Here is an 18638-nt window from a genome sequence, read left to right as displayed (position 1 = left end):
GTAACTTGATAGAGCATAAGATCTTCAAAAGAAAATGGTGACCATGGCAGATATATGGACTCCATTAGTTAAAAATATAATAGTTGAACTCCTTTAGTATATTCTTTGGTCTATATCATTAACATGGTCATGTGTATTCATTGTATGATACAGAAGACAGATTCCAACTTATCCATAAATAAAATAGTTGAATTCTTAATTGACAGAGTAATATGATGATACCAGTAGAAATGTTGGTGTCCTTTTATTTTCTGCTGGAACATTGAGCGTAAATGAAAAGTTTTAAAATCAATACGAAGCATCCGAAAAGGCATCAGCACTTGCAACCTCTTCGATAATATTTCTCTTTGAAGGCATGCCAGCAACCACATCATCTTCGATATCGCACTCGTTTGTTCCTCTCCTGATCATGAAGTAACCATCCTGCCATCCAGAAAGAAAACATCAAAATTGGCACATATTTAGATAACATACAGTTATTAAAAATGGAGGAAGTTTTAAGAGAGACTTACATCACCCCAGCTTCTGTTCCACTGATTTGCAAGAAGCTGCAACAAAAGAGTAAACAGAATCAGCATATAACTTCATTCACAGCATTAAAACTCGAAAGTTAGAGCTAGAGCGTATAAAATACCCAGTAGTCGTCCCCGTTATCACTAGTTCCCCATCCAATCAGCTTAACAGCATGACCTCCCATTTGTTCTCCTGTTATGTGTTTGTAAACTCCAGATTTGTAGTGAGCGAAATCCTGAGAAAGGTTTAGAGAAGTTTAAGAAGTAGAGCATGTACATTCAGAAATTAAGCCATTTCCTTTCTACATTTGAATTACTAACTAAAAAGTATGGAACCAGATGATACCTCATAAACGGTGAATGAAACTTCAACTGGGCCATTTTTATAAACTTCAGCCATAATACTGTGGGGGTCGGACTTGATTCTGTATGCATTATTACTATAATGCTTTGAATTCTTCCAGAACTGGTTCTTATCAACACACTTTCTAGCACATTTCGGAGTAGGGAATCCAGGCTCGCAACCAGGATGAGAACAGCCAGTATTATCGAAATACGGGTCACACTACAAGATATGAAATTTAGAGTCATCAGCAATAATAGAAATCATTAGCTATTGCTTGATAGAACATTGGGCAAAAATAAAAAGCAAAATTTTTCCAATATAATACAGAATTTCATAAGGTGCAAGTACATAAGAAAGGCAAAGCTAGATCCCGTCCTTCTCCATGGAAGACAAAAATAAAACAAAAGTTCATACCTCTTCAGTCACAACACCATGATGGTTAAGGTATCTCCAAGCAGAAATGGGGTAGCCCCCATCACAACCACTTCCACACATAAAGCCACAGCAAGACAAGAGATCGTTCACAGAAAGGGATATGTTCTGAAACAAAATTTACAGCATTATCTTTCAGAGCTTGTAATAAAATATCATTAGTCGTGATGTCAGTACCATTAGATTCAACTTACCATGTTAAAATGGATGCAAAACCGATCTGACAATGCTTCCACAGCACCAAAAGCCCAACAAGAACCACAGTGCCCCTAAAGATGCAAAACATTTAATGTTACATTCCAAACGTTTAGTCACTCAAAAAAAAAAAAAAATGCTCTGCTCAGAAAAACAGAAACAAGATTCACCTGATCTTCATTGATAAAGTTGATACAGCATTTGACATAAAGAAACAGAGAACAGTTAGCACTATCTTATTTCCACAAAAAACAGTTATATTGGAAAACTAGATAATATGAAACATAAGGTGAGAGTAACCTAAAATCCTTGAAATGGTGCTGCACTGCGACCAAGCAGTTCTCGAATCAAACGATTTTGGCAGCTTCAAGGATTTTGGATGACTTATAACTGGGGTACTCCTCAACTGCTGTTTTGGTGTTGGTTTAACTCCAAGAATGTGCCTAAATTGGCCAACCTTTGAATCAAAAACAAAATCAAGCACACAGTAAGTACTTTATCCTAAAAAACTAATATCAGTTGTGTCAGACAAACTAGAGGAGAGAAAACCCTTTTGAAAACTCACAGTGAAATTTGAGAATCTATCATTCTTGGCAGCAGTCCATCCAGCATTAGGGTTATCATTGATCTCTTTAACAATTGAGTCCTGCATAGCCATAGTAATAAATAAGCATAAAAACACTATATACCAAGGTTTACATGTATAAATATATATTAGCAAAAGCTTAATACCTGAAGAATATGAGAATTAAGCTTGAGACTGCTTACTGGTTCAACAGCAATAACCTGGTGAACAAATAAATCACTGTGTAGATTAAAATACAGAATCAAGAATAAAACCAAAAGGGCATAAACTCAATCTATCACAGAACAAGGATAAGAAAATCAATCAAGCAAGATACCCAATAAAGTAAAGTTAAATTGGGATTCACCAAACAACCCATCTAAATAATATCTCAACTAAATATTGCTACTTTCCTTTACCATCAAAATTTCCATCTCAAATTGAAAGTAAGGAAAGAAAAAAACGACACACATCCACCCACACACACGGCACATCCATACATCGCAACAAAGCTAGAAGTTCTTTTTTTTCATCAAATAAACAATTTTTCCTGAATCAGAAATGGGAAAGTTTGAATTTGACAAATTTTTAAAAATTGCGAGTAGACAAACCTGGAGATTACAGAGGGAGATGGTGGTAGCGAGTAAAAGTAAAAGAGAGAGAAACGAAAAGGGTTTGAGTGATGCTGCTTCTGCCATGGCTCGTCAATGGTTGGTTTTCCAAACTGGAGATTGGAATTTATGTAAGCTAACTTGTGGAAAACGATAATATAAGAAAATAAATAAATTAATAAAATAATAAATAAATTAATTAATAAAATAATAAATAAATAAAATTATAGGTTGCTTTGCTTTGGTTGTACCTTGAGAGTTGTGACAATAATAGAGATAGTTGGACAAATGAGATTGAATATTCTTTCTTTTTCTAGGATAAATAAATAGGATTCTTTTTCAATATTATATGGAAGATATTTTTATATTATGGATTGTTATTGTTAGCTTTGTTTGTTTGGGGTGTAAAAATGAGAAATGAATGAAAAATACAAACAAAAAAAAATGCTATAAATATCTTATCCAAAGAGGCACGGCCCCATAGACATTATAATGTTTTTCTTTAACAAGGCATTATAATGTTTTGAGCATTGATATTAAGTAATAGTAGTGTCTAAAGATAGAAATTGGGCCGTTAATGTACGAGGAATGTAATCTCCGCTCCCATTCCCGCTACTTATTTGTACTCCTATCCCCACCCTATCCCCGTCTAATAACCAACAGATTCGGGGTAGGGGAATACACATCGATTATGGGGAACCCACCGGGTATCCATTAAGGTAAAATGAAAAAAAAAATTAAAATAATTAAAAAATATAAATTAAACCAATATTTTTACAAATATTTATTATGCATTCATAATTCATAGAAGATAAAAGATAAACCTATCTAAAAAAAACATAACCTAGTAGAAAATAAAAACTAAATATGTCTCAAAGTTTGAAAAAAAAAAACAAAAAAATCATAACCCAAGTATAAGATCATAGTCTCATATCTCTCAAGCCTCCCAACAAATTAAGAAGTAAATAAAAATGAAATTAAGAATCGAGAAGAAAATATCTTTACACATGTAATCCACAATGATCATCAGTTCACTATCGTTTTTAGATCTTCATAATTTAAGCATATGATATATAATTTTAATTATGGATGATAATCAAAATAATTTTGATAATAATTTTGATTATCAATCATATGTATACTATATATATGTTAAGAATAAAAAGAAAATTATATATATCTATATCGGGGTCGGATATGGTGCGGATAGTATTATCCCCGCCCCTGCCCCATCCCCGCTTCGGGTTTTAAAATTGTCCCCCACCACCGCCCCATTAACCATGAAGACGGGGAATCCCCACCCCATTAGAGGCGGGTCCCCGCGGTATAAATTTCTATCTCTAGTGGTGTCTAACACTCTAACACAATTTAAAGTATTTTATGATTAGTTAGCGATATTTAATAAAAATTATTATTTTTAATTATGTTAAATGTGATATTTAATTACACTAATAATATTATAAAATATTATTTTTTAACATTTCTGTAATATTTTATATATTTTTCGTAACAAGTAGAAGCAGGGCCGGCCCAAGCATTGGGCAGCTTGGGCCATTGCACAAGGCCCCCATTTTTTTAAGGCCCAATTTTTTTTTTTTTTTTTTTTTTTTAAGTAAAGGCCTATTTTTTTTCTTTTTTTTTTCTTATTGTATACACATAAATAAAAAAATTTATAATTGAAAATTTATGAATAAATTTTTTTTAAAAAAAGCTAGTAATAAAATTGTAGTTTTAATGTACACAGTTTTTTTTTTTTAAAAAAAAGTCCAATTTTAAAATTTTGCACGAGGCCCCCAAAATGTTTGGGCTGGCCCTGAGTAGAAGTGATATGTTTATGAACTCAAGTGTTCACAAACTATTATATTGATGTAAATATATATTTTTTGAAAAATCTATAGTACCTTTCCATCACATAAATTTTAGTATATTCTTTATTTGTCATATCTAATTTTTTTCTTACTTAATTTTTTTTATAATCACGTATGTTATAGTTATTTAAAGCTATTTATAAATTTCTAGAAAATTTTAATTAATTTACAATAAAATTCAAATATTTTATTGTACGTGCAATTATTTTTTTATACGTATAATAAGTAATGATTAACTTTATTTTCAACACTATTAATTATTTATAAATTTTTTCATCCTAATTAATTACAATTACACATTAAAAACTATAGTTGAAATTAATTATACAACATAAAATTTGAGTATACAAATTAAAAGTGCACACATCATATATATATAGAGAGTTTTTATTTGATTTTGGTATACTATGAGCTAGCAATGCTACTGCTTATTTTCTAACTAAATTGTCTCTTTCTTTAGAAATTTCTGAGTTTAGTAGTGTGATATTTCGCCCAACTTAGAAAGACTATCCTTATATTAATCTTTGGATGTTTTAGAATTTTTTTTTTTTAAATTGTATAGATAATACATAAAAACTATTTTTTTTGTAAGAGCATAAAAGTAAAATATTAATTATTTTTTAAAAAATATCTAAAAATATTAATGAGAGAGAGGGAGAGTACGTTTCTTATACGCATATATCTGTATTGGTTGTCATTGATTACTTGAAAATGACTCACATCTAACTTATAATATCATATCTCATAGTAAAAACATTTTAAGCTCTTTCATGATTGAATCCAAAGGCCAAGTATAATGGAAACTTACAAAGAAATTTTGTTTAATTAAAAATGAAATTCCACACATGTGCCATGTATGGCTTGAACTCTTTATCAACCATTGAAAAAATAAAAAATAAGTAGAATATTTTTATCAACATTATTACTAAAGCAATTTATAGTATTCCTTTTTATCTTTTTTTTTTCCAGTAATAAAACATCATTTTATTTACTATTTAACATTAATGAGTTGTTTAAATATACAACCTTAATAAAAAGTATCATTAATGAAAGTCATTTTTTTCAAAAAAAAAATTAATGTAGTCATTTTTTTTTACAAATAAATATATTTTTTATTGGAGTATTACTATAAGACATCAAGGTACGTAACACTTCTATGTCATGACGTTTTATAATTGGTTAACAGTTCTTTATAATATGTATTAAATTAAAATAAGTGAAATCCGATTTTGAATTACACCAATAATAATATTGCGTACATCATAAGAGTACCATAAGTTCCCTTTAGCATTTCTTTAATTTTTACAATTGAACTTCCATACACAATAAAAAGTGCATTGTTATAGAACACATGTGCCTATCATTTTTATGACATGACGTTTTGTAATTGGTTAGCAATTCTCTATAGTCTTTATTAAATTAAAATAAGTGAGAACCGATATTAAATTACACCAATAGCGATATTACACCTCATAAAGGTGCTAAGCACCATAAATGTCCTTTAGCATCTCTCAAATTAATAACATTTAGAGTACTCTACTCACTCACATGGGCTACTTCATAATAAGTTTTTCTTTAAAAGAGAGAAGATAATGGTTAAAAAATACATCAAATGAGCTATTTTACTTCAAATTTAAAAAAATATTACCGTACTTATTTATATATGTTGAGAAACACTATTCATTTTTGAAACAATATTTTAATAGTATTTTATTCATACTTTATTATTGTATATTTTATATATATTTAAAAATTTAATATTTAAATGAATGTAGAGAAAAAAATAAAAAAATTAATATATGGTGTATCGTAAAAGTTTAAGGTAAAATAAAAAAATTAGAGTTTTGGTGAGGTATTTTAAAAGATATAGTGAAGATGTGAGTGCTTTCCAAATATATAGTTGCCTATATTGCTAATAAAATATACTTAGAAATACTCATAATTTAGGATAAGTCCACCTTGTTTCTGCCCCTAAATTAAAGTCAGTACTCAAAACAATTGCAAAACCAGCTCACAATTTCATATTCTACATGGCATCTATATCAAATCATTCAATCCTCTGTTTTACAAAATTATAGGCATCAAAACTTCTGGAACAGCTCCTAAATCTACACTAAGAAACTACAGCAACGAAAGTAAACTAATGTTTTTTTCTACAAACAAAATGTTGGGTCAATCACTACCTGTCCATTCATTCCAATCCTTGTCAACATGATTTGTTGCCCATTTGACCGCCACTCGAGCTGCTTGGGATGCTCCAGGCAATCCCCTACCATGGACAGTTTCTGCCATATCGATGAAAGGAAGGACCAGGAGTGTCCCAGGACCGCCATACTCCGTGTGCAAGAAAGTACTGAATATCTATTGGAAAGACATGGTAAAAGTAAGTTGAATTTCTCTCTAGTTTACAAACTCAATGTAAAGAAGTAGATAGAATCGCAAATCTGTAAGTTCAGTTTACCTCGGTGCAGACATTTACAACTTCTTCGACTGAATCTTCATATATATCTTTCTTGGAGAGCCTCTTGATGAGATGAGTCCTAAACTTTTCTGTCTCCTGCACTCCGAACATTTGAAAACAAAAAATGAGACGATAAACCAAAACTCAGAAGAGCATAGACTTGATAAAAACAAATAAGGGAAGTAAATAGTAAGTACATTAAGATTATAGATTAACAATATTAAAGAGGAACTTACTGCCTCAGCGAATTCAGGAATAGGATCGGGAAATTTGTACTCGGCTGCTGCTCTACAAATCAGTTGAGTGGACCTGGAGGTTGAGTTTGGTACTGTATTTGCCTTTCTTTTCTCAGTCAATTGAGAAGATGGGTAAAATGAGGACCTTCTGAACCTAAAACTGTTTGGAAAAATAGAAGAGAAGCATAATACAACCCCACTACTCGTAGAAGAAGAAGAGCACAATGATTGGGGTAGCTCATTTTTCGAAGGAGCAACTGCTGATGCAGTGGCTACTACACTCCAACTCATTTCTCTGAAAAAGAACTCCTCTTCCCCCTAAAAACACCAATGCCTGTGCAAAAAAAAAAAATACCATTAAAGAAGCTCATCTAGAAACTTGAACCATGGTCAAAATAAATGTACAAAATAATAAAGATTGATATAGCACTCAGGAGAGATGCCTAATAGTAATAGCTAAGTCTATCTAATAAACAATTCCTTTTCCAGAGATGAAACTCTTTACCAAGCTATTATTAGAGGATTAGACATTATCAAATCTTTGAAGTTAAAATCTACTTCAAAAACCATACAAACATACCAACAAAGTTCAAAGATAGAACAGAGAGAAAAGGCCATAAATACACTGTCGTTCCAAGAAGTGTGCAAAAAAGTCAAACAAGCCTTGTTCGAAATATGTACCCTTCTAACTAAATCAACAAATGGAATTAATCAATGCCGGTCTGAATTAAAAACTGAAAAAGCATAACAATACAATAGAAAAGAAGATAACCCAATATTCCTGTAACCTCAAGCATCACAAAGAAAATAAGTTTGGCATTAGAATACAGTAAGCACAAAGATAACCCGTTATTCTTGTAACCTCAAACTATACCAATAAATAACTTTGACATCACAACAACATAGCCACTATGACATTGCAACAAAAACAAATTTGAGAACAAACAGACAAACTTATCATTTCTTTGGAACATCAACTCTACCAAAAATTGAGTTCATTTTGCCTATAGAGAATGAGTTCATTTTCACTGACAAGAATCTAAACTGTGAAGTGGGTTAGGTGGAGGTCTTAACTGAAGCCGCAGCAGAGGGAAATTAGGGTTAATGGTGTTAAATCTTAAACTTATATATAGATAAAATTCCAATATTACAAGTAAATCAAAGTCAAAAATAAATATAAACACAAACACAAATGCAAATGCAAAGATCAGAGATCAACATTAAAAATTTACAAATATTCAACCAGCTAACTCAGCAAAGAAAAATGGAAGAAAAACAATTCGCCAATCCAACAATGTTAGAACAGAAATACACAACAGCCCAGAACAAGAATTCTTCAAGTCTATGATTCTACTCTTTCACTCCAACACAAACTTTTAAGCATATTAAGCAGAAAAATTATAAGTTACAGAAAAAAAAAGAGTACAATCATTATAGTACTCAACAAACAGGAAGCACGGACAGTAAAATTAACTAAATAAATTTGAAATCTCATCACAAAAAAGAACAAACATAAACAAAATCATCCTAAATGAACAAATTAAAACCTGAAATTTCATCAATTAGACATACCAAACAGCAAACAACATACAAATAATCACATTACACCCAAATAAATTTTACTGGGAAAGAAGCGCATAGTGTATAGCCATTTATATATATTGATTTCAGGAGGAAAGTTAAATGGATTAACCTGACTATTATGGTTAGTATACTCATTGTCAGTTGAATAACTATCCTACATAACATACTCTAATGGTTCAAATGAGTATCTGGGTTTCAAAATTAGTGTTCGAAGAAGGCCACCATCTTCCACAATTATTGAAAATAGGGTGCAACAAAAGATTTTAACAAGAGACTAATAGAAATTTTTTTAAACCCAGTTAATATATAATTGCAAAAGAGAAAATGAAAAGGATGAGAAGACATATGTATATGTTTATGTATATGCATATTTGCTGTTCTAACTTAGAGAAATGAAAAGCCACCGAAGCCAAAATTAGCTAGCTACTAGTAAGTCTAAGTTAGAGAGAGAGAGACTTACTACTTGAGAGGAGACCAGCTGAGGAGAGAGACCACCGGAGGCGGAGAAGAGAGATACCACCGGCGACAGGAAATGGAATTTAGGAAGTTGGAATGAGCAAAGAAAAAGGTAATGAAAGATAAGGAAATAAAAATTTTGTAAAAAAGAAAATATATATATTTTGTCTTTGATTTTTTTATTTTTTTTATTTAAGCGTTTATATATTAAAACCATACCTTCAATATTTCTCTTTGATAAGCAAACAAAATTTGCATAGAAAATTATTGATATATTTCCTTTTCTTTTTGATAATTTTGTAGTGTAAAAATAAAAATTAAGTTGTAGACTCTATCTGTTTTGTTTGATACCTAAACTATTTAGAATTTTTTAAAAATTTACAAGAGGTTATAAATAATTACAACAAAAGAATTAGACTAAAAATTATTTTCAATGCTAAAATAGATAAGAATGTGGCAAAATACTTTTTTGAAGAGTATACTTTAACGTCGACTTTTGTTAACTAATAAATGAGCTTTAATTTAATAAATATATTTCATAATATAAATAAGAGTAGTAGTAGCAATAATAATACTAAACAAGAAGGTTTTTACATGGGTTTGAAGTTAATCCACGAGTTCATCATATTCTTAAAATTTGATGAGTTTATAGAATATTAATAGTATAATGCTCTTGTATTTTTGCTTAAGATTCTCAATTTGGCTGTCCCCCGAATCTAGAACTTCTTCCCCTATTTATAGGTGTTTGGGGTGACAATTATTACCCTTTGATCTTATCTTCATAATCGTTCATAAAATGTGGATGATTCTCACATTTCATATTTACAACATATAGAATAAATAAATATAAGTGCTATAACTGCTTTTGTCTTTATCCAAAACGGTTATGCTGACTAAGTTTCTATGCCTCACAGCATTTACTGGCAACCGCTTTTTGTGTTTATCTTGAAGGTAGTTTCTTTTACCGAGGTATATATTATATGTAAGATGCTCCTCTTGTTCTTTCATAATGTTAGGACTGATTACGCGTGTTTTGCGAGATACTATCCTCTCGTGTCATTCATGAATATCCTGAAGTGAATCGTCTTTTCTTCACATCCCTTAGTCTTTCAACATACTCATAATGTAGATCAATGAGCGTAAGCTTTTAAAAAATTCATTATCTACCATTTCTAACAACTTGTTCCTACATAGACAAAATGGGGCTCATGGGAAATGATAAATAACATTAAAAATTAGTTTTTTAAAAGATAAAAATATAAATTTTTATTGGTTGTTAATTTTTTTTAATTGAGTGTTAATTTATTTTAATTGGGTGTCAATTTTTTTTTTTTTTTATAACCTACAAACATATACATCTTATACAATCTTGACTTTTAAAAATCATATGAATCAATGGCTAAAAAAATGTGTGCATAGTATAGGAACAAAACCATAATCACTACCATAGAATTTCTCTATAATACTTTTACCTTATATGTTTCTCAAACACCAACAACATCTTCAATTATTTGTGTTTATAGAATAGTTAAAACCAAAACCAATGGTGTTCAAGATTTCTTTAGCTATAGGGAAATTCTTTTGAAAGTCTTTAATATATTTTTACTTCACCAAAATTACATGATTGCTTGAATGGTTTACTAGCCATATTTGCTGTGTGTAAAAATTGCTCTGATTTTTAGCTTAATTAATAAATTGATTAATTAACTATACACAAAAGCTATCGTAATTAATTGTAAAGACTATAGAAGTGAATGGAAAAATAAGAATTCGAACCATAATGTCTAAAAAAGTTACAAGTATAGATTTAGACTAGTTTGAGAGTTTGTAATAGCATATACAGCCAGACCTTTTGAATGGTGCTGCCTAGTTTGTACATATTTGATTATGAAATACATATTTGATTATGTACATTAAAAATTTAAATTAAAAAAGACTAAATTTTGTATTTCTGACAATCAACTTTTTCCATATTCAATCTTTTGTAGTCAAGATCCTAAGTCATATGGTAGTTTTGTTGAGTTATCCAATTACTATTACTTTCCCTTGATTAGCTATATTGCAAAGCACAATACTCTCTTTGTATGTTGTTTGATCAAAATATGATTATCCAATTCCATAGTTGCCTCCCTTTCAGTCCTCACTTTAGGAAATTCTTTAAGATTCTCTATCAAATCACCTCTGAAGCATAGCAATTTACCAGTAGCACCTTCATGTTCTTTCACACCTAATTCATACAACTGTTCTTTCACATATGTTTTGAGACTAATCACAAAATTCTCAGGCAATGCAGTGGCTGATGATCCTGTATCAATGATTGTGTCGATCCTGCATCACCATCTTCATTTACAAAAAATGTAGTGTCCAATAGCTATATGGTCTATGTGTACTCTATAATTACCACCTTCATTAATCTTACAAGTTGTCCACTTTTCCTAACATTTCTATACCATAACCATGGTCACCATGGCTATAACTATTTTGTGTATTTGTCAAGTCTCCTATACAATAACAAAATAACGATCCTAAGTTATTTAGGAAGAATTTCATTCTTATCTAAAGCCAAACATACCATTAAATTTACTTTTGTGCACAACCGAATAATTTGTGAGTTATTACCTGCACTGCACTCCACCATCACTTGTTGGCATAGTGAATGATTTTGTACCCTATGTTCCCATTGCATTGGGTCCAATTGCATAAGATGTGTGAAAATATCCTCCAATTGGGTCATTAGGATCTTAAGGTGTGGATTGAATGAGAATGAATTAGGTTAAAGCTAGTGTAAGATTTTTGTAATGATTTTGAGGTAATTGGTGAAGACAAATGTAAAATAATGAAAAGTAAGCAAAATGATAATAAAAATAATGTAATTTCCATTGTGAAATTCGTACAGATGTGTATTCAAGTAGGATGTTGATGTATTTATATATGATATTTATTTATAAGTAGGTGGTTAGTAAGTTTTACATACATTTAGCATTTATTTTAAGTAAGCAAATTAAATAATAATATGTAAGTTGTGCACACATTTGAATCCAGTTTTCATAAAGGGTGACATTAGGTATACTTGTACATATAGTGTGATTATGGCTAGTAAGTTAGTTGAATAATGTCATTCATCAACTTTTTGGTTTTTTTTTTTTTTGTTTACATTAAAGTAGCATGAATTAGTCGATAAGAAAAGGGTATAGATTAAAAATATATATTTAAAACATCAAGTCTGTAATGTTTGTTATCTTTAATACATATATATGTACTAGATTTTTGTGTTTATTATGAAGAGTTTATGTGTAAATGAAGAGTAAATAATATAAACGGCATTTTAATCAGTGATGGACTTTAAAAATTATTTTGTGGGCTTAGAGTCACTACAAAAAATCTTATTTTTAGTCATAAGAGAATTTGTGACTAAAAGTGAAAAAGTTGTGACTAATAATAAATTTTTATTTTGTAACTAAAAAGTCGGTGGCTAAAAGTATTAGTTACAAAATCACAATTTGTTGCGACTAAATATGTTTTTAGTGACAATACTTATTTTGACTAAAATTAAATTAGTGATAATTTGTGTCTAAATATTATATGTTTAGTCACAAATAATTTTATTGTTGTGACTAAAAATCACATTTAATCATAAATTTTTTTATTGTGACTAAAAAATTGTATTATATTAATCGACATTAATAAACATAATGTTATATATAATTACTTACATCAAACAACAAGAGTTATAAAACCTTTATATTTTATATGTTATATTATTTAATAATATAATATAAATTAAAATGTGATAAATATATGTTATTATGAGACTAATATATATTATAGTATTTAGTGAATAAATTATATAATCTATAGTTTATTATAAACTAAATATTGTGACATAAATAAGAATTCAAAATAGTAACTGTTTTGTAATAAATTGTGTAATTTAAGTAACTTGTATATATGTTATGGAAATCAAATGCATGCTATAGGATTATAGCTACTGGAAAATGATAAATACTCATAAATATCAGATTACGATGTATAAAAACGTTAAAAATTAATATAGCTCAGAGAGGAGTTACAAAACTCAAATTTGAGTTTTTTAAAAACTATTATTTTATGGTTGATAACTTGTTGTTTTATAATTGTAATCACTTGGAATTTTAAAATAAGATGTACATGAATTTATTGAGCATGTTTTCAGCTTTTTTTCCTAGCATTTTTATTCTATTAAACACCAATTGAAATGTTGGCAACAACCATGAGGTGAAGAGAATTTAATTTTTTAAAGTAATCCTCAAACACTATAAATAGAGGTTTAAAGTATTCATTTTGTGACAATCAGTATTTTATCAACAAGCACTTGCTAGAAAACACAAGATTTAATAATTTTTAAAACTATTTCTTAGTGATTAGAGATATGGACAAATAATAATCTTTTGGACAAAAATGTAATATCTTGTTCAAGTCATAGTGATCTCTACTAATCTACACTCAAGGTTGTGAGTGAGTGTTTCTATTTATATTCTTATTCTACTTTTTTTATATATATATACATATATCTATTCTATATAAAATGTGGCTATATAACAGAATTCTTGGTTTATGAGAAATTATTGGGTGACTCTTTTTTTTAAATAAAAAAAATAACAAATTATTAGATGTTACCACGTAAAGGTTCAACATCCATGTAGTTAGTTAAACCTAAATATAATTAATCTACCTAAAGTGTTTCAATTAATAATAAATTTGTTCATATTGTTTATTTTTTTATTAAAAATTATTTTCAAATTTTAATATTTGGAATTAGTTAAGTTTTAAATTAAATTTGAATGTTTTGCTAGTTTAACCAGATGAGCATTTTCATTAATTCTGAAGATAAATTTATGACAAATAATATTTTTTTTAATTACTATTATAAAGTATAATAGTAATTTTTGTTTTTATTTTTATTTCAATCACTATTATACTTTCAAATTTCAATGATTATCACTATATTAAATATTATTAATTTTAAAATTATGATATTAAAAAAAACTAAACACTAAAATAAAATTAACAGACTTAGCACGTAACATCTATTTAGTATAAATATATGTATAGTATATTTTTAACATTTATATAATCTCTTTATTAATTATTGTATTGCAATAGAATTAATGTTTTGATTTTGTTCTATGGTAAAAAATCTCTAACATTATATGGGGATTTAGTTGTTCTATAAAATATTTTTTTTAACTACTTTTTGTTAATATTTAATCAAAATTAATTCTTAATAAATAAAATAAAATAAATATAATACCATACAAAAAAATGTGTGGGGATGTTGGAGTTATTGACATCTCTTGGCCATGGAGAAATCGTAACAGTAACAACAAGAAGAAAAAGAAGGAGAGAGAGATGTAAATAGAAGAGATAGAAAGATAAATCCCACTATATTTGGATGATTGCGCAAAACCAATGTGTCAAAGGAAAAGACAGACACAGAATATGTCACTATTGATTTTCTATGATCATCAGGGCAACATGTACAATTAACATCTGAGTAGGCTGTAATGATAAGTTTCTCACAAAATAATTTAAGGTGCAAGCCACAATTGAACCATGAGGTATCCTTTTGGGATTTATAATATAGTATAGATTAGTACAGTACTTAATTATGACCAAAATGGCAATTACTTTTAACATATATATGTATGTATATTCATACCACTTCTTAATATAAATCTCATCCGGTTCAACAATACGTCTAGTTTACTAGTTTTAATAAAATTAAATATGAATATATATATTGAATCTTGTTTTGAATCAAACAAATTATAACCATCTCATCAAACAATTAGATCATTAAATTTTATAAATTAGAGATAACATTCACAAATAGTTGATATATATGGAAAATTTATAATGCAATTGTTGGTAATACCAATCCAATCCAATTACAAAAAGTTGGATATGTAACCTATGTTTATATAAAATTTTATAAATTAGAGATAACATTCACAAATAGTTGATATATATATATATAGGGATAGGATTTGGTCCCGTTATGCCAAAATAAGGAATACAATCCCTGATTGTACTGTAGCCGTTGGATTGAATTGGGGCATGATCTAAAGGCTGGGGTTAAAGTAGGGGTAGTTAGGGGGGGAAAATGGTAACCGGTTGGTTTTTTGTATTTTAAATTAATTAATTTTTAAAAAAGTGACACCGATTGACGTTTGATGTACGTGACAGTTACCAATTTTTGAAAATACATTAGTCTTTCCTTCTTCTTCTTCGTGGGTATAAAGAGTTAGGTTTATTTTAGGGCAGTTGTTATTTTCTTCTTCTTCTTCAAATTTTCTTCTTCTTCTTCTCATTTTCTTCTTGTTCTTCGAATTTTCTTCTTCTTCTTCCCATTTTTTTTCTTGTTCTTCACATTTTCTTTGGGAGAGGAAACTGTAGTACTTTCAGAGTTGGTGCACTTGGTTTTGTTTGTCTCCGACTCCTTCTCCGAACGAGGTGGGTTTGTACAAGAAATTTTCTCATTCTTTTGCATATTGTTTGTTATTTACTTTGGATAATGTTAGATACAAGTTAGGAAGGAGGTCCTGACTGCCATTCCTCGTGATTTTTTATTTTTCAATCAATAAATTACTAAAAAATTATATAGAAATTTCTTGGTGTTAATTTGTTTTCAGAAAAAAAAAAAAATTGTTGTTACAGTAAAACGTTATATGTGTTCTCCTTCGTTATATTTTACATATTATTATTATTTTTTTTATTAAAATGGAATTTTTGTTGTAAAATATATAGTTAGAATTAGAAATAATGATGAATTAACAAAACAGAAAGTGCGATCAAACAGATATTTACCCTTAAAATTATTAATACGAACTGGGCACCTTTTATTATTTTAAGTCAAAAAAGTGGAAATTTCAAAGTTATGTAGATAGAACAACTTTATTATAATTAATTAAGGTGTTGCTTAGCAACATTCATCACCACTCATAAATTTGTTCCTCATTTTGGGGTAATTTGGATAGTAATGTATTTGTCATTGATGGAAAAAGAAAACTTAATTTGTTTCTCAGTTTGGGTTAAGTTGGATAGTAAAGTATTTGTCAAAATTGTGATGTGGTGTTCAATCCGTGTATTTGCATTTCGTATTTTTTTTTCTGTTCCATTTTTGGTTTATTGAGTAGTTTTAATCCGTTTTACAGGCCTTAAATTTGCTTATTCAAGAAGTTTTGATTCACGGGTTGCAGAAAATTGAAGGTACATTTTATGTTCCCCAATTTTACACAGTACTAGGAAGTAGTTTTGATTCGATTCATGTGTTTACCCTTTTTGTTTGTTGATTTATTGTGAAAGTGTGTTGGATTAATTTATACCCTTGCAGTGAAACAATTTTAATGAAAGAATGTAATGAAAGAAAGAAAAACAATGTAAACATTGGTATGTACAGTGTTGCTGAAAAATAATTGTTTTCGGAAATCAATTTTATTGTGAAAGTGTTTTGGATTCACGTGTTTGGTTATTCTCGTGTGTATTTTTTTTACCCAAATGTTTTGCCCTCGGCTGCCCTATATTGACCCAAAAAAAAAATTGAAAGAAAGGAAAACAATGAAATGGTGATGACTGTCATGTGTTGGGTAGTGAGTGATTTTTGTACTTTAATTAGAAGTTGTAGTTTGTATTTTCCTATTGTTATGAATTTGTTTTGAAAAATTGGATGGTTTAGACAGAAGATTCATGAGTTAATGAGATACACTATTGATAAAAACTATGGCAGTTTTGTTTTTTTGTGTATATCAATTATTGGAGAAGTTATTGAAATGGTTATGACAGTTAGTAGTGAAGCATTGTTTTGTTAATTCTGATATTAAATGTTTTCCAACTGGTTTTGTACTCTGTTCATCATGAATTAACAGGTACAAGGTACCTAGATTGGTTAAGTTTGGGGGAATTTTGTCTATTCATGTGTGTGCTTTATGTTCTTGGTTCTCACGGATTGTACCAACTCGTTTGTACCACTTTTTGGTTATGGGAGTTAGTAGTTAAGTGTTGTTTTGTTCATTGTTTTGGTTGTGGAAGTGTTGTCGTATAATTTTTGAGTATTGGAAATCATTTAGTTGAAAAGAGTTTCACATCATTTTAATGTACTTTAATGTGTAACATGCAAGAAGCATGAAATGTGTGTTTGAAATCTGAATTTTTCCAATGCCGAATGGTTAAGTTGATTTGATGTGATTTTGGGTGATTACAATGCACGATTTTCATTGTGTTTTGGTCAATTATTTTTTTTTTATATATATAGTGTATTTGTTGAAATATGTAGTCCTTATTGTTTAAATTTGTTTATCTTTAATTTGGTTAGGTTCATCATACATGGCTGGGAAACGCAAAAGGAAAGGGGGAAATGAACCCGTAAAGAAGGATGTCACCCCCGAGCCGAACGATAATGCGGTTGCTTGGAGAAATTTCTTGTAAGTTTTGAATGATGGATAGTTGTTTACTCGTGTGATTGATGTTTAACATTTATTTTATTATATATTTGATTGAAATTATGTCCATATGTAGCAATGCGAACTACAAAGCCCTTCGAGCAGCTGAGAAGGGATTAACTGAGAAAGAGGTTTGATGTCGACTGTTACTCAATTTTTTTATATCAATTGTCTGTAATTCATCGTAATTGTTTGACGTACTTTAAGATTCTTTCCATGTACTCTGTAGTTGATGTAAGTTTGCCTCATATTAAAGGCTACCGACAAATTGAAAGTGCAATATAAAGGTTTCACCGACGAGGAGAAGTCTGAGTGGAGAAGCTATGACCCTAACCCTAATCCCGCTAAGAAGGCTGTGCAAACAAGGGGGAGGAAACCAAAGGCAGCTGATGCCAAGGGGAAGAAAGTGGAGGTGGATGAGGAAGAGGGTGCTCCTGAAAGTGAAGAAGCATCTGTGTACGGTCGATGCTCCTTCAACCGTTTAATCAGAATTTGCAAGAACCTGAACCTGGAGCAGAAAGATGTGATCCAAAATGCTGGATTTGGATCATTCATCAGAGAGGATGCACCATACGTTGACACCCGACTAGTGAGTTGGTTAATCAAACATGTTGACCCAACCACTAGCATACTGGATTTGTATGGGAGGAAAATTCACTTATCTGCCGCGATGTTCGGAGATGTTATGGGGGTGGACGACGGAGGGGATCCTGTAGTCACCGAGGGTGATAGTGACACTCGATATCTGGAGGAGATATTGAACGTTGTCGAGTACACCGTGTCCTTGACAGGGTTGGAGAAATCTTTGTTGGAGTGCGTTGAGGCAGACAGCCTATTTCTGATTAAATTTTCTTTGGTGGTCATTGAACATCCTCTCGGGCTAGGGTTCTACTGA

At 29.8% G+C, this 18638-nt stretch overlaps 3 protein-coding genes across 4 annotated transcripts; 1 reads left to right on the top strand and 2 right to left on the bottom strand.

The window, feature by feature from the left end:
- Nucleotides 1-23: 23 nt before the first annotated feature.
- Nucleotides 24-2938, bottom strand: LOC115725062 (cathepsin B-like protease 2). The gene is made up of 12 exons (XM_030654478.2): nucleotides 2913-2938; nucleotides 2662-2774; nucleotides 2218-2271; nucleotides 2051-2131; nucleotides 1786-1942; nucleotides 1656-1660; nucleotides 1485-1559; nucleotides 1273-1398; nucleotides 859-1077; nucleotides 635-748; nucleotides 513-548; nucleotides 24-423 (listed from the first exon to the last, which is right to left on the bottom strand). The coding sequence occupies exons 2-12, from the start codon at nucleotides 2746-2748 to the stop codon at nucleotides 289-291; spliced, it is 1089 nt and encodes a 362-aa protein (XP_030510338.2). The 5' UTR covers nucleotides 2749-2774; nucleotides 2913-2938; the 3' UTR covers nucleotides 24-288.
- A 3589-nt stretch (nucleotides 2939-6527) lies between these two features.
- On the bottom strand, nucleotides 6528-9887 carry LOC115724502 (protein PLASTID REDOX INSENSITIVE 2, chloroplastic). 2 transcript variants are annotated; one of them, XM_030653792.2, is made up of 4 exons: nucleotides 9271-9887; nucleotides 7227-7560; nucleotides 6991-7086; nucleotides 6528-6890 (listed from the first exon to the last, which is right to left on the bottom strand). In XM_030653792.2, exons 2-4 carry the CDS (start codon nucleotides 7515-7517, stop codon nucleotides 6702-6704), a joined length of 576 nt encoding a protein of 191 aa, XP_030509652.1. In that variant the 5' UTR covers nucleotides 7518-7560; nucleotides 9271-9887; the 3' UTR covers nucleotides 6528-6701. The 2 variants fall into 2 exon arrangements, with proteins under 2 accessions (XP_030509652.1, XP_030509653.1); XM_030653793.2 differs by having other exon boundaries at nucleotides 9274-9422.
- Nucleotides 9888-16895: 7008 nt separating this feature from the next.
- Nucleotides 16896-18638, top strand: LOC133039128 (uncharacterized). Its single transcript, XM_061117950.1, has 3 exons — nucleotides 16896-17725; nucleotides 17820-17874; nucleotides 18000-18638. The coding sequence occupies exons 1-3, from the start codon at nucleotides 17628-17630 to the stop codon at nucleotides 18636-18638; spliced, it is 792 nt and encodes a 263-aa protein (XP_060973933.1). The 5' UTR covers nucleotides 16896-17627.

This window comes from Cannabis sativa, chromosome 6, assembly GCF_029168945.1.
Source record: "Cannabis sativa cultivar Pink pepper isolate KNU-18-1 chromosome 6, ASM2916894v1, whole genome shotgun sequence".
Taxonomy (NCBI): Eukaryota; Viridiplantae; Streptophyta; class Magnoliopsida; order Rosales; family Cannabaceae; genus Cannabis; species Cannabis sativa.
This window is presented reverse-complemented; position numbering and strand designations above follow the sequence as displayed.